Consider the following 26,625-nt stretch of genomic DNA (forward strand, 5'->3'; position numbering starts at 1 on the left):
TCACAGTTCACGGAGTGTTAGATAGTGATAAAAGGACTAGCAGAGTAAAACAAGATAAAATGAAAGCTGTTGAAAGCAATGCCCTGATCCGTTTAGATGACTTTGATTACTAGTCATTCACAAAGAGGTACTGAACTTTGCGATTAGCTTCTATACAATGGCTTTCATTCATATTGTCTTTCATACTCACATCAGCACATGTAGAAGTACTAAACATTCCTTTTTTTTTCCAATTTAAAGAAGGAGACAATGGACAGATTTCCATGGTTGGTTCTTCTACTGATTTGCTGTCAGATCTAATGACAAGTGGCCCAACAAACAGAAGTCACCTTGAACAGATCTTTGTTTTTTAAAACATGCCACCAATGTCAATAAAGGTCAGCAAGAAACTAATATTGTTTTTAAATTGTATTATTGTCTTTGTGTTTAAATCCCTCCATAGCCTTGCTCTCCCTATCCCTGTAACTTCCTCCAGCACTGCAACCATACACCTGAACTCTGCATTCTGCTGACTTTGGCCTCTTGTTCACCTCTCCCCTTTTGCCTCATCATTAACAGCTGTACCTGTCTCTTGTCATCTTATTGCAGAGAACTGATTGCTGCTGCTGCCAACAAGATTTCTGGCCTCGCCTTGGCCCTTCAAGCTGCTGCGGTACTTTAAATCCTGCAACAACATGAGCTTTTCTGCGACCACCCCATCCAGTGCAAATGCCCAATTTATGGCAGATTCCCACTGGGGAACCCACCAATATTAAAATTAGCTGACCCTGGAAAATCCACCGAGTCAGTGGTGAACTGAGGTGGGGTCGGGTGGGGAGTGGGGGGAGGATGTAGAAGACCAACCTTCACCGATGCTTCCCTTGGCGTTATGGCTGAGCAGAATCTACTGGTGCCAATGTTTTCTTCTTGCTATTCCTTTGATTGCTATAGCAAAGCTTTGTGACCATTACCATATGCAAGTGCTCCTTAAGTACAGACGAAAGAAAGGTGGCAAGGTTACAGTCAGAGTATTGGAAAATAAGTTTGATCCCCACCTGACCCACCAGAACAACTGTAATTCAGAGTAAAATATCACTGGTATCATTTTAGGTTTAGTGTTGGAGTGGCTTCATGTTGATTAGTAACTTTATTTTGTTGAAGGGGCAAAATATTATAAGGGGGGAGATATTCTGTACCCGGGTGGATTCACCATGGGGGGATTCTGCACCAAAATGGGTTCACAGAGGGAGCCTCTGTACTGGGATGGATTCACCAAGAAGAGTCTGTACTAGGGTGGATTCAAAAGCAGGAGACCCTGCACCAGAAATGATTCACCAGGGAGAGACTCTACATTGGGAAGGTTTCACCAGGCAGCTTCTGTATTGGGATGGATTTGCCAGGGGGTGACTGTACTAGGATGGATTCACCAGGTGACTATCCTGGGATGGATACGCAGGAAATCTCTGTATTGGAATAGATTTGCCAGGGAAGATTCTGTGCTGGGATGGATTCACCAGTGAGAGGCTTTACTGGGATGGATTCACTAGGAAGAGTCTGTACTAGGAATGATTCACCAAGGAGAGACTCTGTGCTGGGATGGATTCACCAGAGAAAACTCTGTGTTCGGATAGATTTGCCAGAGAGGATTGTATTTGGATGGTTTCAACAGGGGAGAGACTCTGTACTGGGATGGATTCATCAGGTGTAGACTATAATGGTATGGATTCACCAGAGGAGACCCTATACTGGGATGGATTCACCAGAGGAGACCCCATACTGGGATGGATACACCGGAGGAGACTCTGTTCTGGGATGGATACACCGGAGGAGACCCTGTTCTGGGATGGATTCACCAGAGAAGTCTCTGGACTGCAATGGATACATCAAAGGAGTCTCTGTGCTAGGGTAGACACACCAGGGAAGTCTATGTGTCACGAATTTGATTGAGTTTTTTGAAGGGGTAACCAAGAAGATAGATGAAGGCTGTGCAGTAGACGTGGTCTACATGGACTTTAGCAAAGCCTTTGATAAGGTACCGCATGGTAGGTTGTTACATAAGGTTAAATCTCACGGGATCCAAGGTGAGGTAGCCAATTGGATACAAAATTGGATTGACGACAGAAGACAGAGGGTGGTTGTAGAGGGTTGTTTTTCAAACTGGAGGCCTATGACCAGCGGTGTGCCTCAGGGATCGGTGCTGGGTCCGCTGTTATTTGTTATTTATATTAATGATTTGGATGAGAATTTAGGAGGCATGGTTAGTAAGTTTGCAGATGACACCAAGATTGGTGGCATTGTGGACAGTGAAGAAGGTTATCTAGGAATGCAATGGGATCTTGATAAATTGGGCCAGTGGGCCGATGAATGGCAGATGGAGTTTAATTTAGATAAATGTGAGGTGATGCATTTTGGTAGATCGAATCGGGCCAGGACCTACTCCGTTAATGGTAGGGCGTTGGGGAGAGTTATAGAACAAAGAGATCTAGGAGTACAGTTTCATAGCTCCTTGAAAGTGGAGTCACAGGTGGATAGGGTGGTGAAGAAGGCATTCGGCATGCTTGGTTTCATTGGTCAGAACATTGAATACAGGAGTTGGGATGTCTTGTTGAAGTTGTACAAGACATTAATTAGGCCACACTTGGAATACTGTGTACAGTTCTGGTCACCCTATTATAGAAAAGATATTATTAAACTAGAAAGAGTGCAGAAAAGATTTACTAGGATGCTACCGGGACTTGATGGTTTGACTTATAGGGAGAGGTTAGATAGACTGGGACTTTTTTCCCTGGAGAGTAGGAGGTTTAGGGGTGATCTTATAGAAGTCTATAAAATAATGAGGGGCATAGATAAGGTAGATAGTCAAAATCTTTTCCCAAAGGTAGGGGAGTCTATAACGAGGGGACATAGATTTAAGGTGAGAGGGGAGAGATACAAAAGGGTCCAGAGGGGCAATTTTTTCACTCAAAGGGTGGTGAGTGTCTGGAACGAGCTGCCAGAGGCAGTAGTAGAGGCGGGTACAATTTTGTCTTTTAAAAAGCATTTGGACAGTTACATGGGGAAGATGGGTATAGAGGGATATGGGCCAAGTGCAGGCAATTGGGACTAGCTTAGTGGTATAAACTGGGCGACATGGACATGTTGGGCCGAAGGGCCTGTTTCCATGTTGTAAACTTCTATGATTCTATGATTCTATGATAGATCCACCAGGGGGAGTCTATGTACCAGGATGGATCCACCAGGAGAGACTGTATACGAGGATGGATACACCAAAGAATGTTTGTGCGCCAGGGTGGATACACCAGGGAGAGTCTGTGTATGAGAATGGAAACACCAGGGAGAGTCTGTGCACAAGGATGGCTCCACCAGGAAGGGTCTGTGCACAAGGATGGATACACCAGGAAGAGTCTGTGAACAAGGATGGATACACCAGGAAGAGTCTGTGTATGAGGATGGAGACACCAGTGGGAGTTTGTGCACGAGGATGGATACATCAAGGAGAGTCTGTGTATGAGGATGGGTACACCAGGGAGAGTTTGTGCGCCAGGATGGATACACCAGGAAGAGTTTGTGCGCCAGGATGGATACATAAGGGGGAGACAATACCAGAATTGATTCACCAGAGGACTCTGAATCAGGATGTAGATGGATTCATAGGAACATAGGAACAGGAGTAGGCCATTCAGCCCCTCGTGCCTGCTCCGCCATTTGATAAGATCATGGCTGATCTGTGATCTAACTCCATATACCTGCCTTTGGCCCATATCCCTTAATACCTTTGGTTGCCAAAAAGCTATCCATCTCACATTTAAATTTAGCAATTGAGCTAGTATCAATTGCCATTTGCGGAAGTGAGTTCCAAACTTCTACAACCCTTTGTGTGTAGAAATGTTTTCTAATCTCGCTCCTGAAAGGTCTGGCTCTAATTTTTAGACTGTGCCCCCTACTCCTGGAATCCCCAACCAGCGGAAATAGTTTCTCTCTATCCACCCTAGCTGTTCCCCTTAATATCTTATAAACTTCGATCAGATCACCCCTTAACCTTCGAAACTCCAGAGAATACAACCCCAATTTGTGTAATCTCTCCTCGTAACTTAACCCTTGAAGTCCGGGTATCATTCTAGTAAACCTACGCTGCACTCCCTCCAAGGCCAATATGTCCTTCCGAAGGTGCGGTGCCCAGAACTGTTCACATTACTCCAGGTGCGGTCTAACCAGGGTTTTGTATAGCTGCAGCATAACTTCTGCCTCCCTTGTACTCCAGTCTTCTAGATATAAAGGCCAACATTCCATTTGCCTTCTTGATTATTTTCTGCACCTGTTCATGACACTTCAATGATCTGTGTACCTGAACCCCTAAGTCCCTTTGGACATCCACTGTTTTTAACTTTTTACCATTTAGAAAGTACCCTGTTTTATCCTTTTTTGATCCAAAGTGGATGACCTCACATTTGTCTGCATTGAATTCCATTTGCAACAGTTTTGCCCATTCACCTAATCTATCAATATCGCTTTGTAATTTTATGTTTTCATCTACACTGCTTACAATGCCACCAATCTTTGTGTCATCGGCAAACTTAGATATGAGACTTTCTATGCCTTCATCTAAGTCGTTAATAAATATTGTGAATAATTGAGGCCCCAAGACAGATCCCTGCGGGACTCCACAAGTCACATCCTGCCAATGTGAGTACCTTCCCATTATCCCTACTCTCTGTCGCCTTTCGCTCAGCCAACTTCCTAACCAAGTCCGTACTTTTCCCTCGATTCCATGGGCTTCTATCTTAGCTGGAGACGGGAGGAGACTGTGTGCCAGGATGGATTCTTTGGGGTGGGGGCATGGCAGATCTGTTATTGGGATGGGTATATTTCATAACACTAGCCCTGAGCTCCAGCCTGCTGTGTGCTCTGTACCAGAGATCCCTGTTCTCGTTTCTACATTCACAACCCCACTTTGCACTCTCTCCTCTCCCCACCCCACCCTCCACTACCTGGCCTTACACCCATACCTGGGCCTTGTCTTAGTCACCTTTGTCTGTCCAAACATCCAACTGATGCTGGAGTTCCGGACGGCTATGCTGCTCGCTGTCCCACTGTCTCTCCCCACAGACCCCTCTCCATTTAAATAAACACACATGAAAACTTCAATAGCTTACTCACATTTCTAAAATTAAAACCAAAGTATTATGATTTTCTCAACAGTGTGGCCTCATACGATAGGACAGTTAGGATTTGAGTACAGTCTGAGGTAGATGCCAGTGGCAGCCAGTGCTACTCGAACATTAGTGTTCAGGATTCTGGAACGCAGTTCCTCCTTCCCATCCAACCACTTTCAATTATGCCTAGACTCTGAGCTCCCTGAGAGCCCTGAGTACTGACTGGTATGGCAGGTTGGAGTCGCTGCAGGAGTCATTCCTCTCCCCTCTCCACAGCCCTCGCTCCCTTATCCTGACTGGAAAATCCTTCCAAATTACTCCAGAAATACTAGTGAAGCTCTCTCTCTCTCTCTCTCTCTGCCTCTCAGTGTAGCTTGGTGCCTACATCTCTGGCACTTCACCCAGTTTCTGCTCCACAGAGACCTGCCAGATCACAGTCAGGTGACAGACAGCGGGCCTGTTTTACTTACTCTTTCAGCGGCGGCCTCCTGCGGTCCCTTTAAGGGCCGCTGGTTGGGCCGCTGTAAACCCGGAAAAGCTCTGCCTAATTTATGTCGAATTTGGCAGCGGGGTCTTAAAACAGTTAGGGCTGATTAGCACTTTCAAAGGAGCCAAACGTCTGTTTTAGGTGGGCGCACTGGCCAATTACAAGTCGCTGGCCAAATTCACAGCCATCGCACTTTCGAGGGAAATCGGGCCCAGATCAGACATACCTGTTTTCTAATCCGATTGGTCCCGCCAACCAATGATCGATAATACCATTGATTCCCACAGACCAATCAGCTCTCCAAAATGGAATGGCTATGAAAAAGGATGGACTGCATGCATTTTTTTTTACAATACCAGCAGTTCTCCCATCAAATTGTTCACAGCAAGTCAGATGATGCAATGTTTTTTTTAAGGACAAGAGTGTTACACCATTGTAATGCACAGTGTATTATTCTGCCAATGTGGAGCTGTGTCCCTTTACATCTATTGTTAAATAAACATAGGCTGAGGTCAATCAGATCTAAATTGTTGTTTGGTTAAGGAACTTTGCAGATTGGAATATAAACAGAAAATGCTGGAAACACTCAGCAGATCAGGCAGCATCTGCGGAGAGAGAAACAGAGTTAACGTTTCAGATCGATGACCTTTCATCAGAACTAATTTTAAGATTGTTTTGCATCTGTAATAAAGTGTGACAATGGTGAGTGCAAGGGATGCCCGAGCATCCTCGGCATCCAGAGTGCGAAGGGACTCAAGATGGATTTAAACTTTAAAAGGCCAGTTTCCCAAAATCAATTGGTTGCAGCTGAGTCAGACACCCCCCCATCAGTGTTGTAAATGGTCTGGGCACCCCACCTGCAATAAACAAATGGCTCTGATCCCAGGATATGGGATTGGGATCAGGGCGCATCCATGCGAGACTAGAAGATCTGCCTCCAAAAGGCCTTCCCCAGAATTTCAGCCTCCCCTGTTTTTATTTATTGCAGATATAAATAGAGCACCAAGGAACAAAGCTAATCTGCGGCAATCGAGATCAGCTAACTCCATTAGGTGCTTGAAGGAAAAGGGAGTAAAGAGATATAGGAACAGGAAGGTAGATGGGATCAGGAATATTGCTTGTGTAGAGGATACACACCAACATGGACTGGCCTTTTTCTATGTAATTCTATGTGTGAATCTAATTGGCCTTCTTTGAAGAGGTAACAAAAATATGATAAAAGGGACAATTTTTAAGCAGTAGATCAGTAGTATTATTAATCACCTACCGTCCCCTCACCTCCTTCCTGAATCCTGGCAATAGATCTAAGAAAACAGGCAATATTATTGATAGTAAGTTCCACATCTTACTAAAACTTGAGAAATTGGGGGTTATATTGGATAACCAGCCATCACTACCTGTGCTGTTCAGTGGCTGCACGCACCAGCAGGTGACCCCAATATTGGGCATGGCTAGCACCACTTAAAGGCAGCTTGAACCTCTTAAAGGGGAGGTGAACTGTGGCTGCAGGAAGTGCTTTAAGTCCATTGGGAAGTAAATCTGTGCTGGACTGTAGTGAAGAATGATGATGATGGGAACTCTGGATTTTTTTATTGAGCAACAACTTGGCAGCTCAAAGTTTGCAGGAATCTTATATTTCCCCCTGAGCTGCTCCATGCTGTAATTTTTCCTATTTCTTGCAGCATCTGTCAGTGGAGGACTGCCCCTTTAAATAGAGCTCCTCCAGCTGACAGTCCTTACTGCGCATGCACAGTCTGCCCGACGCGCAGATCAGCAGCGGGGAACCCGGAAGACCAGGTAAGTGGATCCAATTAGCCTGCGATTGCGCGCGGGGCAGACTGATTTCACCGGGCGCGTTACCCACGCACCCAATCGTCCCCCCCGCCGCGAACCCGCCGCCCTGGTAATATCGAGCCCCAAGATTCTCTGATGATGCACTAGAGGCCTTGGTGCAAGAGGTGGACAGAAGGAGGGGCATCCTATATCCGCAGGGGGACAAGAGGCCCTCCAGATAAATGCTCCGGAGATAGTGGGGGACGAGGTCAATGCCAGGAGCATAGCACAATGAACATGGACTCAGTGCAGGAAGAAGTTCAATGATTTAACACGAGTTGTCAAGGTGCATAAGTTCAAGTTTCAAATGGCATATCTCACCAACTGCACCACTAGGCTCATCCACTGCTCCACACACTACACCCCCATCACACACCTACCAACAAACTCTTCCAATCAGTACTCAACTCTTCCAATCAGATGCTTCATCTCACCCTCACACAATACCACTGTTACAAGTCACACACCGACATCTCACAGGTCATGCACACTGGCAGCTATTCAACCTTGACAGCCACATCACCCAAACATCTTGCAGGATACTCACCGACACACTTCCCGCTTTCTTGCATGAGAAGGTGGCGCATAACAGGAGGCAGCAAGTGGCAGTGGCTCCATGGAACATGAACTTGCTGTCCTCTCTCAGGATGACAGCACTCCTGTCCCACCCCTGCCACTCCACCAATGCCCTTGCTGTTGCCTATCAGCGAGCCACTCTGTAGAGTATTGAAACTTTATTATAGAAACATAAGAACAGGAGCAGGCCATTTAGCCCCTTGAGCCTGTTCCGCCATTCAATGAGATCATGGCTGATCTGTGACCTAACTCCATATACCCGCCATAGCCCATATCCCTTAATACCTTTGGTTGACAAAAATCTATCAATCTCAGATTTAAAATTAACAATTGAGCTGGTATCAATTGCCGTTTGCGGAAGAGAGTTCCAAACTTCTACCACCCTTTGCGTGTAGAAGTGTTTCCTAACTTCTCTCCTGAAAGTCCTCGCTCTAATTTTCAGGCGATGTCCCCTAGTCTTAGTTTCCAAGTATGGCGACCTCTAAAAACAGGTCCAATTGCAGTGCGAGGTCAAGACAGTGCGTTGGTTGGAGCGTGGAGTTCCAAAATGGCAGTGGTCCCTTTAAATCAGTGTTGCACATTGATTTACATCATAATCTCCCTACTTTACATGCTGCCGGCATTCGTTAAGTGCATGTGCGCAAACGCCTTTACCAAGAAGGCGTCCGGCACACGTCACACCAGAAGTGTGCCCGCGCATCTCGGACGCAATTTTCAAGGCTTAGGGTCCGCATAGCGCCTACAGAACGGGTGCTACGAGGCCCAATTTAGCCCCCATTATGACCTACGTAGACCAAAGTGAATAACCCATGAAAATGGATAATATTTATGAATGTATTGTTGCAGGAATATGAAAAGCATTTCTAAAATCCAAACTCTGTAATGCAAGCTAATAATAGTTGTTCTTCTGTCCACTGGTAACCTTGACGTGTTCTTGTTATGGAAGAATTACACCATAGTGTAATATAAAGTAATAAGAAAATGTTGAAATCAGTGTGTTAGATAACCATCTGATACTGGATTTGAGAATGGCAAGGACAATGAGGTTAATATCAATTTAATGACAGGAAAATGGACATAGTTAATACAAGAGTTGATATCCTTATCAGGAAAGGCTGAACAAGCTGAGCTTCTTTTCTCTAGAAATGAGAAGGCTGAGGGGTGACCTGATAGAGGTCTTTAAGATAATTATAGGGTTTGATAGGGTAGACGTGGAGAAAATGTTTCCACTTGTGGGGAAGTCCAAAATTAGAGGTCATAAATATAAAATAATCCCTAATAAATCCAATAGGAAATTCAGGAGAAATTTCTTTACCCAGAGAGTGGTTAGAATGTGGAACTTGTACCGCAAGGAGCAGTTGAGGCGACTAGCATAGATGCCTTTAAGGGGAAGCTAGATAAGCACATGAGGGAGAAAGGAATAGAAGGATATCCTGATAGGGTTAGATGAAGTAGGGAGGGAGGAGGCTCATGTGGAGCATAAACACCGGCATAGACCAGGTGGGCCGAATGGCCTATTTCTTTGCTGTAGACTCAATGTAACTCAATGTGAGTCAAGGTAGTGTTGGACACATGACCGCAGCAGACATTCCCAGCAATGGATGACCAGAATTGAAATTACACACATGGCTGATCATTGGACCAGATCTTGCTGGAGTGGGGCATCTTGAGCCCTGTTAGTCAGACTTTTTATGCATCTGCGGTGTATGTCATTAACACGCCATTAATCTTTCAGTGGGATCCGGCCTAATTTGTAGGTATGCAAGCGATAGGTGACTGCCACATTTCAGGATGTTTTTCACCATTTTTTCCACAGAAATAATTTGGACATACTTTTAAAGGTTGGCGCCTGGAATTTCCACACTGATTCTCCCAATCATCTACTGTAACTTCAGCAGAAAATCAGCAGAAACCCCTGAGAAATGTAAATGGCCATTTACGCCATCCTTCTGGAGTTTCCGCTGATTTTCTGCCGAAGTTATGGTGGGTGATCGGGAGAACTCCCATGGAAATTTTAACCCTGGGTTTTTAAGACAAATTATGTTCATACAATTATTAAAAATGAATTCTGAGATGATGCAAACCAGTTTCTACCCCATTTTGTTTAAGTCAAGTAAGATGACCCACTGAGCAGGGAAAGCATAACGTGCTCATCAGTGTGTGTTATTGCACAAAGATAAACTGTACTGTTTGAAGCAAATGAATCCGATCATGGCTGCTGGTCTTTATGTTCACTCACTGCAAAATAAAGCATTTAAAGATTGATACCTAGCTTTGGCAAGAGTTTTTTTTAGACTACCTTCAAAGAGGTTGAAGAAGCTCGTGCACAAAAGACATAAATATCCAATTCAGACCACAAGGGATACTACTGTTACACTCCTGGGTCATGCAATTGTATAGTTACCTTTTTGGGCAGTACGGGCACACCCATAAACGTAAGACACTCACACTATTTACAGGAGTGGCTTGCACTGCTATACCTGAGGCAAGACTCTAAACAACAACAACTTGCATTTATATAGTGCCTTTAACGTAGTAAAAACGTAGTAAACTTGTAATAGTGCCAGAGAACTGAATAAAGGATGATGCATTACTAAATATGTGGCGCTGCACTCCCATTTCCCACACAGTGGGGATAATTTTGACTTTGTGTGATAGTGCGAAACGGGTGATAGTGAATCAGCAGCCCGTTTTACATCTCTGCCTATTAAATCACCTGCTTAACATTAGATGAGAATAATACATTAGATTAGAATACAATACAATAGATTAGATTAGAATAAAAATAACTTCAGATTAGAAGCTAACTGGGGGAAGTTTTGACTTTGTACAATAGTGCAAAACGGGTGATAGCGAATTAGCAGCCCATTTTACATCTCTCCCAATTAAATCACCCGCTTTACACTATCGTAAAAAGTCAAAACTATCCCCCAGTTAGTTTTGAATCTCTTCCAGTATATTAGGGAGAAGCGTTCAGGAGAGATTTATTTAATGCATCATGCAGGAGAAATCAGTGGATAGATCATTAGAAGAGAGAAAATAGACGTAGAGAAGATGGGCTCGATTTTACCAGGCCTGCGGGTTTCCGGCGGGTTGGGTTTCGGGAGCGTGGTCAACACGCTCGGTGAAATTAGTGGGTTGCCCGCGCGATCGTAGCAGGCAACACACTAATTGGATCCGTTTACCTGCTCTTCCGGGCTCCGCGCTGCTGGTCTGCGCGTCGGGCGGGCTGCGCATGCGCAGTACGATCTGTCAGCTGGAGGTTCTCTAGTTAAAGGGGCAGTCCTCCACTGACAGATGCTGCAACCAATAGAACAAATTACAGCATGGAGCAGCCCAGGGGGAAGGCTGCTCCCAGTTTAATGATGCCTCACTCCAGGTATCATCAGATGGGGTGAGGAGGAGGGGGAGGACAGAGATTTTTCACCCGGCGGGCGGGAGGAAGCGGCCTGCCTCTGCCACCAAGAAGGCCTGGCTCGAGGTGGCAGAGGGGGTCACCTGCACCACCAACATATCGCCCACCTGCATACAGTGCAGGAGGTGCTCCAATGACCGCAGTAGGTCAGCCACAGTGAGAACACGTAGTCTTTCCCCTACACTCCGTCTGCCACAACACTGCCCCCACCCCACATCTCCTTCGGCACCGCCAACATCACTCTGTCACATCACCCCTCATACCCACTCAAACCCCATCCTCATCTTACCTGCACCTACTCACCTCACGAGTACTCACCCCGCCACTAACACGCAACCCAATCCTCATATAATCTCATGGCTCTATCCCATACGCACCCTCTCGTGCATCTCCCTCACGGCCAGCCTCACTCAACCTGCCACCACCTGTGCTGCAGCCACAGGGCATGCATCACACATGTGCAGTAGGCAGCGTAAGGCAAACGTGTCGTGAGCATGAAGGGGATGCACAAGGGTGTTTGAGGGTTTGTCATGGGTGTTACCTATATTGAATTTCAGAACAACTCACATCACACATTATATTGGCACCACCACTGCCATGTCTCCGTGAATCCTGTCTGTTTTGTGCAATAATGCCCGCTCCTGGGTATCACTATGAGGACCCACCACTGATGCCACCCATTGTGTCACTGCAGAGTAGGTGCAGGTGTATTTGCAGGGCTCCTCCGCGCAGACGACTGAGAGACATCGGCGGTGTACCCGGCTGCACCCTGGAAGGATGCGGAGGAGAAGTTGTGGAGAGCAGTGGTGACTTTGGCAGCGACAGGTAAGCAGATGGTGCTGGGGCCAGCCAGGAGCAGCTCGGCATGAAAGAGGCTGCAGATGTCCACGACTACATGTCGAGTGAATCTGCGCCTCCGTGTGCACTGCTGCTCGGAGAGGTCCGGGGAGCTGCGCCTCGGTCTGTGGACCCTGTGGCGAGGGTAGTGCCCTCCGCGATGCGTCTCTCTCTGCGGTAGCCCTCCCTCCTGCTGTACAGGTGGATGTGTCACAGCACTCTGTTGTGGAGCTCCACGTTTCAGAGGTGGACGGCGTGGATGGCGAGGCTGGCGATGTTGTGCGCCCTCCGAGGAGGTCATGACTGCAGCTACGGCGGCCCCCATCCGCAAGATGTACATCTGAGGGGGTCCGCAAGGTAGGTACATGTCTCCGGACCCCGGGGTGAGTGTGCAGGTTGGTGACTTTGACCGTCAGGAGGGGGGTGGTTGAGGCCACACTTTGTCCCAAGTGACAGAGCGGCTTCCTGCAATGGGTGAGGGTCTCCCCCCCCACCTGTCAAATGGACCTTTGCAGCTGCCACAGGCTGACGGCTGCAACACGTCCAGTTCAACTAGGACTGTTTCCCCCAGTGTGTGAAACAGTCCCATGTTTCTCCAAAATCACACACAGTCCCTTAATCAGGTCAGTTAATGACCTGAACAAGCAAAATAAATACACTCAAGTGGCATCCCGCTGGCTTTAATTGCCTGCGGGATTCCCACCAGCGGGGGCTGTGCACGCACCCCCGCACGTCATCGGGGAACCCGGAAGTGGGCGGGATCGTGGCGCGATCCGGTCACGTGCCTGGATATCGGGATTTTCGGGGCCCCCCCGCTGGAAACGCATACGAAACCCACTGGTAAAATCGAGCCCCATATGTTACGTTGATATGTAAATCAGTAAAAGTGACCATGAAGCTGTGGGATTGTCGTAAAAACCCAACTGGTTCACTAATGTCCTTTAGGGTAGGAAACCTGCCGTCCTTACCCAGTCTGGTCTATATGTGACTCCAATGTGCTTGACTGCCCTCTGAAATAGCCTAGCAAACCACTCAATTGTATCAAACCGCTACAAAAAAGGATAAGAAGAATAAAACCAGACGGACCACTCAGTTTTGACCCAGGCATCGGATTCGGACAAGACAAAGGCACACCCAGCCCAATCGAACTCTCTACTTAATAGTACTGTGGAAGTACTTTCACCACACGGACTGCAGCAGTTCAAGAAGGCAGCTCACCACCACCTTCTCAAGGGCAACTAGGGATGTGCAATAAATGCTGGCCTTGCTAGTGACACCCATATCCTAAGACTGAGAAATATTAAAGCTAGTCAGGACCCACAGGAAGCAATGGCTTCAACTGAGCTCTGCTAAGATAGGGCTAACATTAAATTGGAAAAATGACCATCATGGTCAAGAAAAAGAAACACAAGACAAAGAAGTGGATAAAATATATCCCAGGCTGTTAAGAGAAGCAAGAGAGGAAATAACAGAGGCTCTGACCATAATTTTCCAATCCTCCCTGGCTACAGGCGTAGTGCCGGAGGATTGGAGGACTGCAAATATTGTACCGTTGTTTAAAAAGGGAGAAAGGGATAGACCGAGTAATTATAGGTCAGTCAGTCTAACCTCAGTGGTGGGCAAATTATTGGAAACTTTTCTGAGGGACAGCATAAATCGTCATTTAGAAAGGCATGGGTTAATCAAGGGAAGGTCGTGTCTGACTAACTTAATTGAATTTTTTGAGGAGGTAACAGGGAGGGTAGATGAGGGTAACGCATTTGATATGGTCTACATGGATTTTAGCAAGGCTTTTGACAAGGTTCCACATGGCAGACTGGTCAAAAAAGTAAAAGCCCATGGGATCCAAGGGAAAGTGGCAAGTTGGATCCAAAATTGGCTCAGTGGCAGGAAGGAAAGGGTAATGGTTGACGGGTGTTTTTGTGACTGGAAGGCTGTTTCTCGTGGGGTTCCACAGGGCTCAGTACTAGATCCCTTCCTTTTTGTAGTATATATTAATGATCAAGAAGTTTGCAAATGATACAATAATTGGCCGTGTGGTTGATAGTGAGGAGGAAAGCTGTAGACTGCAGAAAGATATCAATGGACTGGTCAGGTGGGCAGAAAAGTGGCAAATGGAATTCAATCCAGAGAAGTGTGAGATGATGCATTTAGGGAGGGCAAACAAGGCAAGGGAATACACAATAAATGGGAGGATTCTGAGAGGTGTAGAGGAGCAGAGGGACCTTGGAGTACATGTCCACAGATCCCTGAAGATAGTAGGACAGGTAGATAAGGTGGTTAAGAATGCATATGGGATACTTTCCTTTATTAGTCAAGGCATAGAATATAAGAGCAGGGAGGCTATGCTAGAACTGTATAAAACACTAGTTAGGCCACAGCTTGAGTACTGCGTACAGTTCTGGTTACCACATTACAGGAAAGATGTGATTGCACTAGAGATGGTACAGAGGAGATTTACGAGGATGTTGTCAGGGCTGGAGAATTTTAGCTTTGAGAAAAGATTAGATAGGCTGGGTTTGTTTTATTTGGAACAATGGAGGCTGAGGGGAGATTTAATTGAGGTATATAAAATTATGAGGGGCCTAGATAGAGTGGATAGGGAGGACCTATTTCCCTTAACAGAGGGGGTCAATGACCAGGGGGCATAGATTCAAAGTAATTGGTAGAAGGATTAGAGGGGAGCTGAGGAGAATTTTTTTCACCCAGAGGGTGGTGGAGGTCTGGAACTGACTGCCTGTAAGGGTGGTAGAGGCAGAAACCCTCAACTCATTTAAAAAGTACATGGATGTGCATTTGAAGTGCCGTAACCTACAAGGCTACGGACCAAGTGCTGGAAAGTGGGATTAAGCTGGATAGCTCTTTTTGACCAACATGGACAAGATGGGCCGAAAGACCACCTTCTGTGCCATAACTTTCTATGATTCTATGACGTAGGGCTTTTGTTGCCAACAAAATCAGAAGATTATATCATTTAAAACAGTTCTACCTGATTTTGTACTGATTACAAGTTACATTTCCATTTACACATCGCTTTTAATGAAAGCAAATCTATCAATAAAAGCAATATTCCATGTAGGCAGTAAATTTAGTGATAAAGTAATGCAATCTGCACTAGTAAACAATCATCATTTTAAAATAGGAAGTTTAAGTCGAAACTTAAATCGGTAAAGTTTTGAGGTAGATGGAAAAGTCGAATATAATTCTCTTTCACTAAGACTATATAAGATGGGAATTTCCTCAAATGCTCCTGCACCACTGCCGTAACTTCACCATGCGTGTAAATCAGGTTTGTGCCGCACTTCTGGTGATGTTACGGCAGCAAAGCCGAAGTAGCTCTGAGGAAATTCCCACCTATATATGTATATATTATGTAACAATGTGAAGGGCTTCAGTGGGATATCCTCAATGGATAGATATTCCTCCAGGCGATTCATTACCATGTCCTTCAGCTAACTCTGTGGAGGTCTGCATGGTGACCTCCCAAAATAGTTCCAGCAAAAAGCAAGTATTAGAGTCTTGTTATGTTTGTAAGGGGTGATACCTTCATGAGAGAGAAAATCTGCTAAAGCAACTAGACTCAGAACTTGTTGCAAGCCACACTGCACAGTGAGCACGTGTGTCTAGCTCATTCTTGTTGTTTATGGACTCTTGAGGGTGAGGAGAAGGAACATTACACAATATTCATGCAATAGCAACAATAACAACTTGTATTATATCAGGCCTTTAACATAGAAAGAGGTCCCAAAATGCTTCACAGAAGCGTAATCAGAAAATGGACACCGACCCACAAAAAGTTTGGTAAAAGTGGTGGGTTTTAAGGAGGCTGTTAAGAAAGAGAGGGAAATGGAGATGCAGAAGGGTTTAGGAAGGGAATTCCAAAGCATGGGTCATAACCAGATGAAGAAACGGCTGCCAATGGTGGGACATGGGGGAAGGGGATACACAAGAGACCTAAGTGAGAGGAACAGACAGTTCGGAGGGGTGGGGTGGGTTGTAGCACTGGCTAGAGTAACAGAAATAGGGTGGGGGAAAGACCATGGAGGGTCTTAAATACAAGGATGAGAATTTTAAATTTAAATTTCAGGAAGGAAACAGTGTTGGATCTAGTTCTGGGGAATTAAGTGGGCAGGTGGAGCATGTTTCAGTGGGGGTGCATTTGGGGAACAGTGATCATAATATCATTAGGTTTAGAATAGTTATGGAAAAAGGCAAGGAACAATCAAATGTGAAAATTGGAGGAGGGTGAATTTCAGTGAATTAAAAAGGGATCTTAACCAGGTGGATTGGAATCAAAAATTGGTAGGCAAAACAGTAATTAAACAATGGGAGGCCTTCAATGAGGAGTTGGTTCGTGTACAGAGTAGACACATCCCGACGCGAGGGAAAGGAAGGGCATCTCAAGCTAGAGCTCTCTGGATGACCAAAGATATAGAGATTAAGACGAAACAGAAAAAGGAGGCTTATGATGAATTTAAGGCTCATAATTCAGTAGAGAACCAGGCTGAGTGCAGAAAGTACAGAGGAGATCTAAAAAAGGGAATAAGAGGGGCAAAGAGAGAGAATGAGAATAGATTAGCGGCTAACATAAAAGGGAACCCAAAAGTCTTTTATAAACATATAAATAGTAAAAGGGTAGTCAAAGGAAGGTGGGACTGATTAGGAAGGCAGAGGGCATGGCTGAAGTACTAAATGAATAATTTGCAGCCGTCTTCACTGAAGAAGATGAGCAGTAAAGGAAGAGGTAATAGCAATATTGGATAGGATAAAAAAAGATAAAGAGGAGGTACTTAAAAGATTGCAGTACTCAAAGTAGAAAAGTCACCCAGCCCAGATGGGATGCATCCTAGATTACTGAGAGAAGTAAGGGTCACAATCTTCCACTCCTCCTTAGATATGGGGATAGTGCCGAAGGACTGGAGGATTGCAAATGTTATACCCCTGTTCAAAAAAGAGGAGAGGGATAAACCTGGCAATTACAGACCAGTCAGCCTAATGTCGGTGGTGGGGAAACGTTTAGAGACAATAATCCAGGACAAAATAAATTGGCACTTGGAAAAGTATGGGTTAATAAATGAAAGTCAGCATGGATTTGTTAAAGGAAAATTGTGTTTGACTAACTTGATTGAGTTCTTTGATGAAGTAATGGAGACGGTTGATGAGGGTAATGCGGTTGATGTTGTGTATATGGACTTTCAAACGGCATTTGATAAAGTACCACATAATAGACTTAGCAAAATTGAAGCCCGTGGGATTAAAGGGACAGTGGCAGCATAGATTCAAAATTGGCTGGAGGACAGAAAACAGAGAGTAGTGGTGAACAGTTGTTTTTCAAACTGGAAGGAAGTATGATGTGGAGATGCCAGTGATGGACTGGGGTTGACAAATGTAAGGAATCTCACAACACCAGGTTTCTCCTTCGTCAGGTGAGCGAGTGTGACTGACCTGACCTGACTCACCTGACGAAGGAGAAAGCCTCCGAAAGCTTGTGATTTTCAAATAAAACAGTTGGACTATAACCTGGTGTTGTAAGATTCCTTACATTGGAAGGAAGTATACAGTGGTGTTCCCCACCCCAGGGGTCAGTATTAGGACCATTGTTCTTTTTAACATATATTAATGAACTGGACTTGAGTATAGAGGGTATAATTTCAAAGTTGGCAGATGAATTAAAACTTGGAAATGTAGTAAACAATGTGGAGAATAGTAACAGACTTCAGGAGGACATAGACTGACTGGTGAAGTGGGCAGACACATGGCAGATGAAATTTAACGCAGAGACGTGTGAAATGATGCATTTTGGTAGCATAATGAGGAGAGGCAATATAACTTAAATGGTACAACTTTAAAGGGGTTGCAGGAACAGGGAGACCTGGGGTGCACATACACAAATCTTTGAAGGTGGCAGGACAAGTTGAGAAGGCTGTTAAAAAAGCATATGGGATCCTGGGCTTTACTAATAGAGGCATAGGGGTCAATTTTAGGATGGCCGAGCGGTACGTTTGTGGCGGGGGGGTTCCTAAAATTTGGGAATCCCGGAGCGGGTCCGGAGCCCGGCTCCAACCAGCCCACTTCCGGGTTCCCCAATGACGCGAATCGGTGCGCGCGCAGACCCCGCATGCGGGACTCCCACCAGCAATTAAAGCCGGCGGGATAACAGTTTAGATAGTTAGGGAGGTACTTGAGGTCATTGACAGACCTCATTGGGAAGAGATTTTAGCAGGGATGTGATTTTGGACTCTCCTCAGCGTGTTTCCCATGCTGTGGGAAACACTCCCTGTTGTTGCAGACGTGTTTCAGTCAGCAGCCATTGGGAGATGCAGAGGATTCCTTGACAGTCGGGGGGAATATCTCATTCATTGCAGCAGGGCACTCTGTCACCTCAGACAAAGTTTTGTCTGCCACACCATTGTCTCCACACTCAAAATTATTGCATCATACCCTAAACTCTGCTGTCCAAACACATTTACCTACTTTGCGGACCCCCTCACACTCACACCGTCAGGATCGGGGGGTTCCATAGCTGCATTCTTCACTCCATTGGAGGACAAGCAACATCACCAGCCTCGCCAGGCACACCGTCCACCTCCGCCACGTGGAGCTACACAACACAGTGCTGCGCAACAGGCACCTGCACAAAGTATCGTGCAACTACACATACACCCACTGTAGGGTGACCCAATGGGTGGCATCAAGGGTGTTCATGGAGAATCTCATGAAAGGGCCTTATTGCACAAGCCAGTCAAGAATGGCCAAGACTTGGCAGTAGTGGTGACAATATAATATGTAATGTGAGTTGATCAGAAATCAAATATAAGTAAAAACCATGGCAAACCCTCAAACACCCTTGTGCATCCCCCTCATGCTCATGACACATTTGCCTTATGCTTCCTACTACACATACGTGATGCATGCCTGTGGCTGCAGCACAGGTAGTGGCAGGTTGGGTGAGGCTGACCGTGAAAGAGATGCATGAGAGGGTGAGTATGAGACAGAGCCATGAGATTGTATGAGGTTCGGGTTGAGTGGTAGTGGTGGGATGAGTACTGGGGAGGTGAGGAAGTGCAGGTAAGATGAGGATGAGGGTTCAGTGGGTGTGAGGAGTGATGTGATAGAGTAGTGTTGGCAGTGCAGAAGGACTTGTGGGGTGGGGGCGGTGATGTGGCAGACGGAGTGTAGGAGAATGAGTAAGTGTGCTCACTTTGGCTGACCTGGTTAGGTCATTGAAGCGCCTCATGCACTGTATGCAGGTGCGTGATATGTTGGTGGTGCTGGTGACCTCCTCTGCCACCTTGAGCCAAGCCTTCATGGTGGCAGAGGCAGGCCACTTCCTCCCGTCCGCCGGGTGGAAGATCTCCCTCCTCCTCCTCCTCCTCCTCCTCACCCCATCCAGTAAGACCTGGAGTGAGGCATCATTAAACCCGGGAGCAGCCTTTCCCCTGGGTTGCTCCATGCTGTAATTTTTCCTATTTTCTGCAGCATCAGTCAGTGGAGGACTGCCCCTTTAAATAGGGCTCCTCCAGCTGACAGCCTACGATGCGGGTGCGCAGTCCGCCCGCTGCGCAGCTTTCCAGCGCAAAATCCAGAAGCCAAGGTAAGTGGCTTCAATTTACTTATGATTGCGTGGGGAACCCACCGATTTCACTGGCCGTGTTACGCACATGCCCAGTCGACCCCCCGCTGCCAACCCGCCTCCCTCCTAATATCGGGCTCATAAAGTACAAAAGCAAGGAAGTTATGCTAAACTTTTACAAAACACTGGTTAGGCCTCAGCTGGAGTATTATGTTCAATTCTGGGCACCACACTTTAGGAAGGACGTCAAGCATTGGAATAATCGAGTGTGGTGGTGACAAATGCATGGTTGAGGGATTCAGTGGCGGATAGGCTGTGGCAGGGGTGTAGGCGGTCAGTGTTATATTGGTGAAACTAAGTAGTCTTTGCGATGGAGAAGATATCAGGTCAGAAGCTCAGCTTGAGTTTGCGAACATAGGAATTTATCATGGAAAAAATGTATAGGGAGTGCATATAAGATATTTAATGTATCAGCCGATCTCCCATGGCATTTCCAGGGAAGTCAGATGATATGTCGTTTGATAACGACAGGAAAAAAAGTGTGGCAAAACCTGACAAAAGGAAGTCAAGTGGAGTAGACAGGAAGTGTGTACAGACGTAAGATTTTTTTAATGTATTATAGTCAATCTCCTTTGAGGAGTCAAGACCAAGTATAGTCTCCAGGTAAATCAGGTTAGAGGCTGGGTATAACTGGACCAGGGTGGGCAGATGTAATTCAGTTCCGATTTTAAATTCACTCATTCTGTCCTTATTTTCATATATATTGATTATAAATTCCTATATCCACACATAATGGAAGCTGCCTATGTAAATTTGCCACGCTGTAATTGCACCCACCTGGCAGTGGTGACAAAAAGGTGACTAAATATATCACCAATTAAAAATAAATGCCCCTGTGAGTTTCACTTAATCCCAAATAGGATTAAGGAACCAATAATCTAAACACTGGGTCAGAAATTGCTGTTAACCTATTTATTTTTAATATTAAAATAGCGGACAGAGGAACGGGACATAAATACATAATGTATTTGTCTCCTATTTTGCAAACAATAATTTCTGGGCTTTGCTGCCTAAAGCAAAACCTTCCAGCACAAAGTAGACATGGACTTGAGAAATGGTCCTGATTTTGAAATCCTTCTTCTCCCTAAATGAGCTGTCCAGATTTGAATGGCAAATAGAAATGGAGGAAAAGCTTCTGGTGATTTCTGAACAGTACACTGGTTAAGAAGAAAGTGTTTCAGACAATGATGTGATGACTTCAGATCATACAACTAGATTACAGAGACTATAAATTCCTTGGCAACTCAGTGGATCTGTTAGTTACCAGTTCTTTTCCCCCAGCCAGCACAAGTGGTGTCGTACTTTTCAAAACTTAGCAGGTAGGTCCAAAATCAAATCTTTTTTGTTATTATTCTGTTTTATATAATTTGAAGAATTTGTTAAACATTCAAAGATAGATTTTCAATATTGTACTTATAAATAAGCAAGGATTTTGTTTAGTAAGGTGTAAGATACACAGAGGGAGAAAATTTATTTGCACTATTTTTCAATCTTCAACTTGCTAAGGGCTGCTGTAGGTGCTTTGCTCCATTCACAATACTACATAGAATTACAGAGAATGTACAGCACAGAAACAGGCCATTCGGCCCAACTGGTCTATGCTGGTGTTTATGCTCCACACGAGCCTCCTCCCACCCCTCTTCATCTAATCCTGTCAATACTTGACTGGGGGATTCAAATGAATCTGGTTTTATGTTTACTGACAAGTATTGAGTTGATTTAAAATAAAGTCCATGTAGCTTAACTTTGATTTACTCATATATAAAATGTTTACAAGCAATAAATTCATTCACTAGATTCCAACTGGATTTTAGTTAAGATGACTTATGCACAACTGTGACTGTGTTGAGTTAAAGCTGAAGCATATGTAGATGTGATTTTTTTATCTCTGGAGTGTACAGTAGCAAACATTGACTTTTGTTTTATCTCTAGAGTTAATTATTTTGCTGTTATATCCTTCGTCCTAAAGAGAAATGACAAAAATTAAAAGATCCCAGTCAACAGTTCTTAAGGTACTAAGCACAGAATCATAGAATCTTAGAATTTTACAGCACTGAAGGCCATTCAGCCCATCACACCTGTGCCAGCTCTCTGAAAGAGCTATCCATGCAGTCCTATTTTCCTGTCCTTTACCCATACCCTTTAACATTTTTCCTTTTCAACTATTCACCCATTTCTCTTTTAAAAGCTATTATGCACTCTGCTTCCACCACTATTTCTGGTTGGGCATTCCATCCCTCTTATAAAAGAAATTCTCCTAATATCTCCCTTCATTCTTTTGACAATCTCAAGTTACTGACATACCCAACTGTGGAAATAATTTTTCATTATTTACCTTATCAAAACCACTTATAATTTTGAACACCTCTATCAGATCAATTGCTTTTCAATGTACCAATGTACCATAATTATACAAGTTACTCTCCTGAAAACAAAATTATTCCCATTTTATCCTGAAATGACTAACTAGAGGATATATTATGATTTATGTGGATTGTGTTTTAAATACCATGAGTGGGTTAACTAGATAGCCCCGATTTTGCAATCAGCAAAGTAATGGGGCATAGATGAATGGAATTTTGTGTGGGATACGATTTAGGAAACAGAGATATAGATAATGTGAGTTCATAATCTTTGTTTTTCATATATTTTCCTCAAATTAATTTTCAAAGAAAATTGTTCTAGTGATCAGACTATAATGTGAAATAATCACCTTGTTCTTTTTAATCACAAAGATAAGAACAGATAAGAGAGGCTTTAGGGCCATTTAGCTCATGCTTCCACTGGAATGTAGGATCCCCTCCATCGCAGCATCTAACTGCCTCTTGGATGACTCTCGAATATTTACCTGCACTCCCCCACTCAGAGGACCATTCCAGGTAAAAATAACACTTTGTGTGAGGAAGTGCTTCCCGCTGTCAGTCCTGAACTTGCTTTTTACCAGTTTATGTCCTATGCCCTTTGTCCTGCAGTCATGCTTTACCTTAAAATAGGGCTTTGTATTAAACATTTCTATTGAAAGTATCGGTATATACAAAAAGTAATTCTAAAGAAAAAGTACTGCATGGAAATTCACAAGGGCCGATTTTGAACTCCCGGAGGAAGTCATGCGGGCAAACCATCCAGCTCTCCACAACCTGAGGTCCTAATGGATTTTTAGTCAGTCTCCCGCACGATCCCGGCAGGAAGCACTAGCTGGCTGGCGGGCGGGAGCAGGATTTCGGGCGGCAGGATTCCACCGCTGGGGACTCCAAGGAATGTATTGGAAGTATCGTATTGCAAGATTTTACAGGTGCACCACTTATAATTTCTCACCCCCAATTTCCTGATGCGAACTTCGGGCGGACCAGGCTCTGTGCTGGGAGCAGGCAGTCAGAAAATTGGCCCAGAGATTTTCTTCGTGCTATTTGAAAACCAAATCATAAATGTGTTTATAATGAGTGTGTTTATTATTTTGCTACAAATAGTGAATAAGAGAATTCTTTCCCCAGGAAACTTTGTATTTATAAATCATGCCTAAAAGCTTGTATTGTATTCACAATACTATATAGCAGGTGAATATGTCAGTGCGATTTGTCATCAAAATTTGATTTTTAAGTTAGAAATCAGACATAATCTATAAAGGGCTCAGTGATAAAAATGATACTGATAATTGTATGCTGATTATATTTCATTGAGTGGTTTAATCTTTTTTGCAGATTTTCAAGTGTTGGCAGCAGGCTTACTATTACCAAAGAACCAATGGAGGGCCTCAATAAAACATTGCTGGATTCATTAATTTCTGAAATTTTAGAGAAGTACCTCAAACAGTCCCTAAATGCCACTGTGAGTAAGACAACCAGCTCTGAAGATGAAAGAATGGCAGCTTTCTACATACTCTTGATTATGGGCATGCTCGGATTCGTCACTTTCGGGATAATGTTCAGTTACATCCGATCTAAAAAGCTCGAGCATTCTAAAGACCCCTTTAACTTGTACATTGCCACAGACTGGGTCAGGCAGAGAATGGCACGAGTCCAAATAAAACTCCTGGACCCCAATTCCATTTGCTATGTCATTGAAAACCAAGCAGCAGCTGAATATCCTAATAGTTCCATCCCCAGGTTAGAATCCAGTGACAACCCGGTATAGATCAAGAGAAGATAAGCAAAAATCTCTAATGAAAGTGCCACTAATGTCAACCTAACCCAGGATGCTGCCAACCTTCTCAGGGTTGCAAGATTGAACAATACAATGTGGTCATATCATAACTAATTAATACATAACTAATTAACTACATATAATGCAAGGTGTAAGCTGTGGCACAGTATGTTACAGTGACAGAAAAATTTAATTAAGTAGATTACCACAAGTTCTTAGCAATAACGTACTGATCTTTCTTTCAGCAACCGTGTGTTTAAGAAGAATAAAGCCACAGTTTCATTTTAATTTTGCTGCATTTCTTATCCCAAATGGATTTGGGAGTTTTCTTATTTAAATTGTGAAAGGAAAAAAATACAGAAGTGTGGATTAACAGAGTTGATGCATTTCCATTAGGTTTTACAAACATTTGGAGCTGTCTTTGTGGAATTTGCTTAAGGGCTCCCATTTTGCCTCCCCCCCCCCCTCCCCCTGTCAACTTTATAGACATAGTAGGTTGGTCATGGAATTTCCCCTCTTTCTTTGCTTCTTAAAAGAGGAGGAGCAACAGAGGGAGGTCAGTCTGGTGAGGCTACATGCCAGGCACATGGTACCCACCAGCTAGTATATCTACACCAGAGTTGCTCCCACCCACATTTGACCAAGAAGCAGTCACCGTGGAGGTTTTACCTTCCAAAGCTGTCACAGAGTAATGCCACATGTTACGAGTGGACTTGCAACCTTCCTCCACCACACACACCGCTCTGCCAGTGACTATTAGGGTCATAACTATCCTTAATATTTGTGCCATGAGTTTATCTGCAACATAAGCCAAACAGCTGTGCACAGATGCATCAAGTAAATAATGGATGCATTGTTCTCCAGTGCCAGCAATTTCACCAGCTTCCCCATGGACAATCGGCATGCTACACTTACCATATGCCATGTCTCAAATGACTCATATACTGTATCCCAAAGTATTATTTTCTGAAAGAAATCTATCTAATTTGCGTTTGAATGAATCAACACTGTCTGTTTCCATCATCTCCCTAGGGAGCCTGTTCCATAGATTTACCACCCGCTCACTGAAATAACGTTTCCGCAGATCAGTTTTGAATTTACCTCCCTTCAAGTGCAGGTCATGTCTTCTGGTTCTACTCGTTCTGGACAAGGTGAAACATCTTGTCTACGGTATCTAGTCCCTTTAGAATACTAAAAACAGCAATTGTATCATCTCTCAATCTTCTCTTTTCCAGTGAGAACATGCCCACTTTATGTAATTGGTCATCATAATTCAGAAACAGACCCCTGTGGGACCACACTAATAACATTCTCCCAAATCTTCCACCCTCCATAAGCTTGAGCTCATCCAAAGCTCTGCTGCCCGTATCCTAACTCGCACCAAGTCCCGCTCACCCATCACCCCTGTGCTCACTGACCTACATTAGCTCCCGGTCCACCAACGCCTCTATTTTAAAATTCCCATCCTCGTGTTGAAATCCCTCCATGGCTTTGCCCCGCCCTATCTCTGTAACCTCCTCCAGCCCTACAATCCTCCGAGAATTCTGCGTTCCCCAATTCTGGGGTCTTGTGCATTCCCACTTCCTTCTCACTCACATTTGTGGCTGTGCCTTCAGCCGTCTAGGCCCTAAACTCTGGAATTCCCTCCCCAAACCTCTCCGCCTCTCCACCTCTCCTCCTTTAGGATGCTCCTTAAAACCTACCTCTTTGACCAAGCTTTTGGCTCAATGTCAGTTGTTGTCTGATTAAGCTCCTGTGAAGCGCCTTGGGACGTTTTACTACATTAAAAGCACTATTTAAATGCAAAAAGGTGTTGTTCATGAATGCCTGTAATTTATTAATACAATTATCTAGCCATATTCTAAAGAATCATCATCCTATAAAAGAAATGCCACAAAAACAATTGAAAGTATTTTTTTAATCAATGAAAAATGGATTGCATGAGCCAAATTCCTGGCTACTTTTGGTGGTAGAATCATTAATACAATCCTAAAAACAGCCTGGCAATTGAAAAACTTACTTTCACTTCAAAGACTCTTGTTACCCTGGTGTCAGGTGTCAGCTACGGCTCAGTGGGCCACACTCTCACCTCTGAATCAAAAGGTTGTGGGTTTAAGTCCCACTCCAGGGACTTGAGCACTAAATCCAGGCTGACACTCCAGTGCATTACTGAGGGAATGCTGTACTGTCAGAGGTGCCGTCTTTCGGATGAGACGTTAAACCGAGGACCCGTCTGCCCTCTCAGATGGACATAAAAGATCCCGTGGCACTATTTCGAAGAAGAGCAGGGGAATTCTCCCTGGGGTCCTGGCCAACATTTATGCCTCAACCAAAACAGATTATCTGGTCATTATCACATTGCTGTTTGTGAGAACTTGCTGTGTGTGAATTGGCTACTGCTTTTCCTACATTACAACAGTGACTACACTGCAAGAAAGTACTTCTGTAAAGGGCTTTGGGACATCCTGAGGTCATGAAAGATATTATATAAATGCGAGTCTTTCTTTCTTTTACCCTGCTGACGCTGCCATTTTCACTATCAATCCAGTGGGTTGGAGGTGTGCTGCAGCAA

At 44.5% G+C, this 26,625-nt stretch overlaps 1 protein-coding gene across 1 annotated transcript; it reads left to right on the forward strand.

Annotated features, from left to right (window-relative positions):
- Positions 1-20,364: 20,364 nt before the first annotated feature.
- LOC137326852 (potassium voltage-gated channel subfamily E member 1) lies at positions 20,365-24,044 on the forward strand. The gene is made up of 2 exons (XM_067992231.1): positions 20,365-20,450; positions 23,612-24,044. Exons 1-2 carry the CDS (start codon positions 20,365-20,367, stop codon positions 24,042-24,044), a joined length of 519 nt encoding a protein of 172 aa, XP_067848332.1.
- Positions 24,045-26,625: the final 2,581 nt, after the last annotated feature.

The sequence above is a fragment of the Heptranchias perlo genome, chromosome 11 (genome assembly GCF_035084215.1).
Source record: "Heptranchias perlo isolate sHepPer1 chromosome 11, sHepPer1.hap1, whole genome shotgun sequence".
NCBI lineage: Eukaryota > Metazoa > Chordata > Chondrichthyes > Hexanchiformes > Hexanchidae > Heptranchias > Heptranchias perlo.